The sequence below is a fragment of the Protomyctophum parallelum genome (genome assembly GCF_964188405.1).
Source record: "Protomyctophum parallelum genome assembly, chromosome: 17".
Lineage (NCBI taxonomy): Eukaryota > Metazoa > Chordata > Actinopteri > Myctophiformes > Myctophidae > Protomyctophum > Protomyctophum parallelum.
The window spans coordinates 24,424,979-24,432,451 of record NC_139719.1 but is presented as its reverse complement, the minus strand read 5'-3'; the positions used below and the strand labels follow the sequence as shown (position 1 = coordinate 24,432,451).

Here is a 7,473-nt window from a genome sequence, read left to right as displayed (position 1 = left end):
AGACTCCTATCTTTCAGCACTCACTAATTTGGAGCGCAGATCCACTCTGTCCAAACGATTTTATACAAACCAGACACGGGGACAATACAGTGAATAAGAAATTAACCGAATAACATAGTGTAAAGCCCAGAAAAGTGTGGCGATGACATATGTGTAATGTTATTGTGGGCTTTATTATAGCAGGAAATAGCATCGTACCAAAGTCCATCAAGGTCGATACATTTGCTTTGTGCAGTAGATTTAGAAATAATGTAGAATGTTTAAAATTGTAAACATAATTAGCCATGAAGGCTTAATTGTTTGCACTCGCTGTTGCATCAAACGAGAATTACATCGTTGGCAGGTAGACCATAATGAATGTGTGTGTGTGTGTGTGTGTGTGTGTGTGTGTGTGTGTGTGTGTGTGTGTGTGTGTGTGTGTGTGTGTGTGTGTGTGTGTGTGTGTGTGTGATTGATTGTCTTATATAAACACGTAAGGTTCGCTGAAGTCACTAATGAGGAGTGTGCGGGACAAGTAAAGTAAACCACTGCCACACCTCTCCAAATGCGCCAAGCGACGCATTCCGAAATAAACCACTTCAAAAGCACTCCAATGGGTATGCTAATACATGTGAAACACGTACGAGCTGCGTGAATCATAGCGGGGCGAAAGAAAGGTTGCAGCAGACTTGACTAACTCCAAAAGACACCACGGTCAAGTGACAGGCTCCGCACAGTCGCCCAGCCAACCGTCGGGCACTTCTCTCATTACGCGCATTACGCGCTGCATGCAAAGCAAACCTCTCCCTTTTCTCAATGAATCTTAGCTCGGGTTCAACCCCTCCCATTTTGTGTAAACGCTTAATTGTCCGTTTTGCTGACGAAACCCGCGTAGGCTTAAATACAGCGTGCGCCTTTTGCATCGGGGCGGAATTGTCTCTAATAGCTCTACTCGTCCGACCGAGCATCTCGACCGTCCCCCGTTCCCACTGATAAGAAAGAGAATGCAGGTGTCTCTCACTCTGATCTTCCTGCTACAGGGATGCTGCGCTGTCGTGAAGGGATGGAAGGTACTGAAAAATGACGCCACGGAGATCATACCAGAATACACAGAAGGGACCCCCAGGGCACCCCAGGAGGTTATACAAGAATCTAACAACAACAACAATAACAACAACCACAACAATAACCACAACAACAACACTATGAATAACAGGGCGAAACACGGAGGAAGGAGGACGGCAAATACAGCCTCCTACAGTGAGTATTCTTCCGCTCGACTCCCCAAAAATATGTGCATGTTATATCAACTTGTTTGGGGCATGTATTGCAATGTTGTCAAGGTAAATTGTGTTCATCCATAAACAAAAGTAGCCTAATTAAATCGATTAAATAGACCCTGATAGCTTTGAAATAATGATGAATAATCAATGATGATGTCCAAAACAAATATACAAAACGTATTTCAAAAATAATCTCAAGCAACCAACAAATTAACAGGACATGAAAATGCAAGTATTAATTGTTTAGAGAAAATATCGTACATGATGAATATCTATGTTTATATGTGGATAGCTATAGGTTTAGTAGAATGTCCAACATGGACCTTTTATTTGAATAAAAAAAAATAATGCATGTCCTTTGAATAGGCTACTAGACAAATGTAATATTTAATTAAATAGTCTTTAATATTATTACTTATAATAACATGTAAATATAGTAGTTTTTTATGTAAATGATGTTGCATTGCCTGGATAGATTTGGCCTTTGAGTGAAAGTTTTCAAGTGTAATTGAACTACTTTTCTTACAATATACTTTCCTCCGGTTTAAATTTGACATTAGGAATTTGTGGAATCCACCAGGGTATAATTTGTGTTCAAAGACACCCACATGTGACAAGCAGAAATACTGCAAGTATTAGTTGCACTTCATCCTGTCATTGATGACAAACAGTTGTGTGGGAAGGGTGTAGAAAAAAAAGAAAGGATTTGATGCCAAATCTAAAATGATAACAACCCAGAAGCATACTTGCGGTATCTATCTGACGCGGAGCATTCAGTGAGAGCTTTTTTCCCCTCCTACATTGGATTGAAGGTTATTTCCTCCTAGTTTTTAGTCAAGCTCTAGTTGTAGCATAACTATTTGATTATTTACAGTAACAGTAACAGCATGTCTCCGCAATCAATTAAAAATAAAACCTCAACTAAAAAAAGAGGGGGAAAAAAAGAACTTGTTCTCGGGGGGTTTTGTCTTTGGGCTTTGTGGGAAATTGCCTCTTAAATGCAACGCTGGCTTTGTGAATGGCTCCCACCTGTGCCTGGTAAAGGTTGAATAGATTCTGATTGGAATATTTCTTCATGAATTCAAGATGTTACCATATTCCCAGTTTGGCCCTTATAGTTCTGTCATGTTCTACACACATCAGAGTCTGAGACGAGACAAGAAAAGTGTTATCAGATTAGGGTGACAACGGTTGAATGGGATCAATTACAGTAACATGTCACTGAGTGAGCTCTTCCACCAGATACGTCTGCAGGTGCTGTGATGCCTAAAGCAATAATCTGTACATTTAATAGGGTCAGGCTTCACGTAATTTCCCCACACTTGACAAACAGCACAGATTCCCCACGGCCAAGGTATGGGAAAACATGCTTCTCTAACCTTCGCGTGGTGGATATCAGAGAAAATATTAGCAGAGTTTCACACGGGGAGACGGTGATCTGGTGGATTATGTTCTCTGGTACGTGTGTTGCTCCGTTGGTCGTTCTCTCTTCCTCCCACTGGGGAATTCAGGCATGATCGTGGTCCCTGTGGGGTTTATTCAGGCATGATCGTGGTCCCTGTGGGGTTTATTCAGGCATGATCGTGGTCCCTGTGGGGTTTATTCAGGCATGATCGTGGTCCCTGTGGGGTTTATTCAGGCATGATCGTGGTCCCTGTGGGGTTTCGCTGGAATTGTCTGGCTTCGCGCCAGTGCTCTCCAGCGGGGTCATCTCTCCCTGCAGTGCACAGAGTTACAACAGAGTACTGTAGAATGAACACCTATCAGTGTTTTTCTCCCCTAAGGCTGATAATAGAGGAAATGTAGGGGAGAGAAGAGTACATTCATGACTATGCATTTAGGATTTGTGAGACAAGAAAAACATCCATTTAGCTCTTAAACCCCATGCTTTGTCAACCTGAGTCCACCCGGGTGGACTCCACCTCAGGTCAGATGTTCTCACTGATATTTTCATTGCATGTCCGCCACTAGGTAATGTTCATGTGGTTAAGGCTAATTCATATGTCTCTGTACGACCGCGTTACCCATGTCACGTTAATCAGTTGAAAATCTGTTGTTTGTGTTGAGCGACATGGTCACACAACAAAGTATAAATTAGGCTGTAACACTGTTGGTAGACATTGTATACCGTGGGGCAGCCTTTCTATCATGGCCAGAGAATAACACTAGATCATATTCTCTTGAAGGGGTGGACGAAAAGGAAGTCATCTCACATAAATCCTTTGTTGGGGACCTCGCAAAGAAAGCCACCAAGGAAAATGGATCCCTCTCTGAGTGTATAATTTCTTAACCGACACTTCCTCTGCCCTTTTTTACACACCGCTTGTAAAAGAATGGGAACAATAACTCATGCACATGGCTGCTAAAAAGCTGTGGCTTAAATATAGGATTACATGATGAATGAGGTCCCTTGAATCAGTTTGGCACTCGTCCGGTATAGGCTATATACGTTTGAAAGCCGAACGGTTGCACTGCTGCCCTTAAAATAAACGGACAGCTATTTACTCTTCCGTCGTCATGTCCATTTCCGGACGGCCCACTGCTCATGCCAGTTTTTGTTCCGAGTCAAATCTGTGTTAGGTTTGATTGAGCTGTCTAATGGCGCTCTGGTCTGGATTTGCCATCAGCTGATTACTGCCAGCTGGGATTCTTGTCAGGCCCCCATCGTCAGCTAATGATCAGGCCATGAATCAATCTCAGCAAATCTGCTCCAGCCACACAGGCTTAGCCCCTTAGTAAATGTACAAATATTGATATTAGGCTGTATTTATGAATCTATATTTCATGCCCGTTATGTTATTGCAGAGTGTCTGTTATCAAGATTTAAAAGACCTTGGCCCGGCTCCAATCTATGTTCTGCTGAGCAGTTAAAGGCAGGCAGTTTACACACATTTGACATGAATTAAAATCTGCCTCATAGTGCATGCATTTTGCATCTGGCTAATGTTATGTTTTACCCTGATGCTGTCCATGTAGCTAATCTTTAAGTTTAACTAACAGCATGCATGGAAGCAACTTGAAACCAAAAGTCAACACAAGCTTAGAATATGGAGGGGAAAGGAACTGGTTGGAATAACGTGTTCCTTCCATGCGCTACAGTACGTCCAACCGGGGAAACTCCCCCCTGTCGGGTGCAAAGAAGCGGCTTGGACGCTCATGCATTGAAGGAAGCATGAGATCAGTCCGTTGCTCTCCCCAGGTTGGCGGAGGGTGTGTAGAGCCCAGGATCACATTAGATAATTGTCACTGGGTGAAAATGGGTTGCAAAATCGTGGGATAAAAATTATAGATAAAAAAAAATGAATATGGCAAATTGGGCAGTATTGGGAAGCACAGCCAGTAAAATCCTCAGTGTTAACTGTATACAAATGTACCATCCATTTGATTCTATTTGTACACTCTCTGAGCTAAATTAACGCGCAGGAGTTTCACGTTGCATTAAAGATGTACCGCTCGGCCCAGGCCGTAGCGTAACGGTCTGGGCACCGGACTGGTAATCCAGTCGCAGTGTGCCGCGGGTTCGACTCCCGGACCCGACACGGCCTTTACTGCATGTCATCCCCCCATCTCTCTCCCGTTTCCTGTCAGCCTACTGTCTGTCCCTTCAAAAATCAATAAAAAAGGCGTAAGCCGCAAAAAAATATCTTAAAAAAAAAAAAAGATGTACCGCTCCAATATGTGGGACTTCAAAGTGTTTTTTCCTGGACTGAAGCCACAGCTTGTAACTCTGATCTCCTCTCCTCCCCAGGTGCCTCTGAGCTGAGCTGCAGGGAGCTGCGCTCCACTCGCTACATCACCGACGGATCCTGCCGCAGCGCGAAGCCTGTCAAGGAGTTGGTGTGCTCGGGCCAGTGCATGCCCGCCCACCTCCTGCCCAACTCCATCGTCCGCGGCAAGTGGTGGAGGAGCAGCGCTTCGGACTACCGCTGCATCCCCGCCCACTCCCGCATGCAGAGGGTGCAGCTGCAGTGTCCGAACGGCAACAGCCGGACTTACAAAATACGCGTGGTCACCTCTTGCAAGTGCAAGCGTTACAGCCGCCACCACAACCAGTCGGAGGCCAAGGAGCTGCCCAAGCCACGGCGCAAGAAACACAGCCGTTTGTCCCAGGGTCGGAACAAGAACAACACGCCACTGTTGGGCAACTCATACTGAGGCTGCTCTGTGGTGTCCTCCGATACTAGGACAGAGACGAAAGCACACTTGCTCATACACGCGCACACGTTATCATAACATACTGACCAACATGTCTCCTTTACTGTGAGAAGGAGAAAATGTCAAAGAAAAGGAAAATCATAAGCTATTTGCTGGACTGAGTTTTAAGTTGTGTGTTTATCACCATTACAGGCACTATCCATGTTTTTTGTTTGTTTTGTTTAGTTTTTTTGCCAGACAAAAAAACTACATATTTCTCGTGCATGACCAAATGAGTGGACAGACAATGACTTGCCGTGACTGGTCAGGACGAGTGTCACTGCCTTCCAGAGGATGATAATGAGATCCTGATCACAACACAGCTCAGTATGTCCCCAGGCTTATAGCCCTGCCCCTCACTTTGACACAGATATTATTCAAAACAACACAGTGGAGAAGTCCCCCAAGGTCTCCAATCCATCTGTACAAACATCCAACGGACATACTCGTACATGATCACACCACATCCCGTGTTAAAACGTGACTAGGTGTACCGGTACCTTTGCTCCAAGCTCACTGCATCCAGCTCCTAATGGCTGCGGTGTAAAGAGGAAAATGTGCCAGCTCTGTGTGGACATGGGATCCTAAGAGTCGAGGGACCTTGAAGGCAGACATCTGACAGCCCAGAAGGAGACTCACTCATTGGGACAAGTCCCTGGGCACTACCCAAGCCGCCAGCAGCCCCAAGCAAGACTGTAAGTTACAATATGGGCATTCCCCTACTGGTGGATAGAGGGAGGAGAAAGTGAAAGAGAGATAAAAAATAAAAAAAGAGACGGGAAGTTGTGTCAGCAAGCACCCCAACACCAAGGAGGCACTGGGCATTCCTGTGACTCCTCTTTAATTGCTAAATGAGCCCATTCCTGCATTTAGGATTTGAGTCATAAATAAGCCATTTCCTCTAGACGTGGTCAGTTCCTGTTTGCTGGAATCGCACGAAAAGGTCCATGTGTGGAGGAGGCTTCAGCAAATTGTCCCTGCTTGTTCTGTTACCTTGGGGGCAGAGCATTCTCCAGCACGCACCCACACTGGAAATAATTTGGAACAAGTAAAATAGCACTGGTGATCAACTAGCCATAGCCAAAATACATCCTCTCTCAGCCCCAGTTCTCTGAATATCCCAGACAGGAAATAAAACTAAATACCTAATTTAAATTTCTATTGTATTGACTGCTGAAACAGGGACAGGAAGAGATAGCTGAGAAGCCCAGTCGGTGACAGCACCTCCTTTCTCAGCATTGCCACGCACCCGTCTGTATTTCATGAAGAGTATTCAGAACATTTCCGCTTATTGTCAGCATTCCGTTGTTTTCGCTCATATTGCTTCCTGATTTCAGTTTTCTAAACTGTACTGACAATGTTTGCTTCTTTTTCAATTGTGTGTTTGAAATAGCAACTGGAAGGGATTTTGTCATGTAAGCAGAGGAGTTGGCATGTATAGCCTGACTGTACATATTGTACCTGTGTGGTCTTTTGGATTGGTGCCCTCGCATGACAGGGTGCTAAAAAGAAGGCGGGCAGTTTCCCACAGACACAAAGAAGGACTGTTACAAAGAATGAACAGCATATTTATTTTTTATTTCCACATTTAAATTATTTATGCAACCTTTTTTTGTAGTAAATGAATGCCATTATTGTCATATAGTATAACAGAGCCTTTGAGAATGAAATACTGTACAGTACATGAATAAAGTATATATTATTTGAAAAGACTGGGTTCTTTTGTTACGATTCTTCTCAATGTGTTCCTTTGACAAGACCTTTCCCTTTTCTCTAGTCTGTACCTGCACACAAATCTCTCAAGAAAAAAACAATGCAAGCAATTAGGAAGTGGAGGATCTGGTTTCTCTTTGAATTGTCTGGCCAAGCTCACAAAAGCAGAGGAAGATGAATTCACACAAGGGAATCCACTCGTGAGATGCTCAGTCACAACACTAACGCTCTTTTGTTGGCAGGGAAGGATACAAGCCATGTTAGCCATCATTTCACCCACTTCTATAACTCTCAGATTTTTAAG

General features: G+C 44.0%; 1 protein-coding gene across 1 annotated transcript; it reads left to right on the top strand.

Annotated features, from left to right (window-relative positions):
• The first annotated feature begins 681 nt into the window (after nt 1-681).
• Nucleotides 682-7,145, top strand: sost (sclerostin). Its single transcript, XM_083787132.1, has 2 exons — nt 682-1,239; nt 5,011-7,145. The coding sequence occupies exons 1-2, from the start codon at nt 984-986 to the stop codon at nt 5,415-5,417; spliced, it is 663 nt and encodes a 220-aa protein (XP_083643258.1). The 5' UTR covers nt 682-983; the 3' UTR covers nt 5,418-7,145.
• Nucleotides 7,146-7,473: the final 328 nt, after the last annotated feature.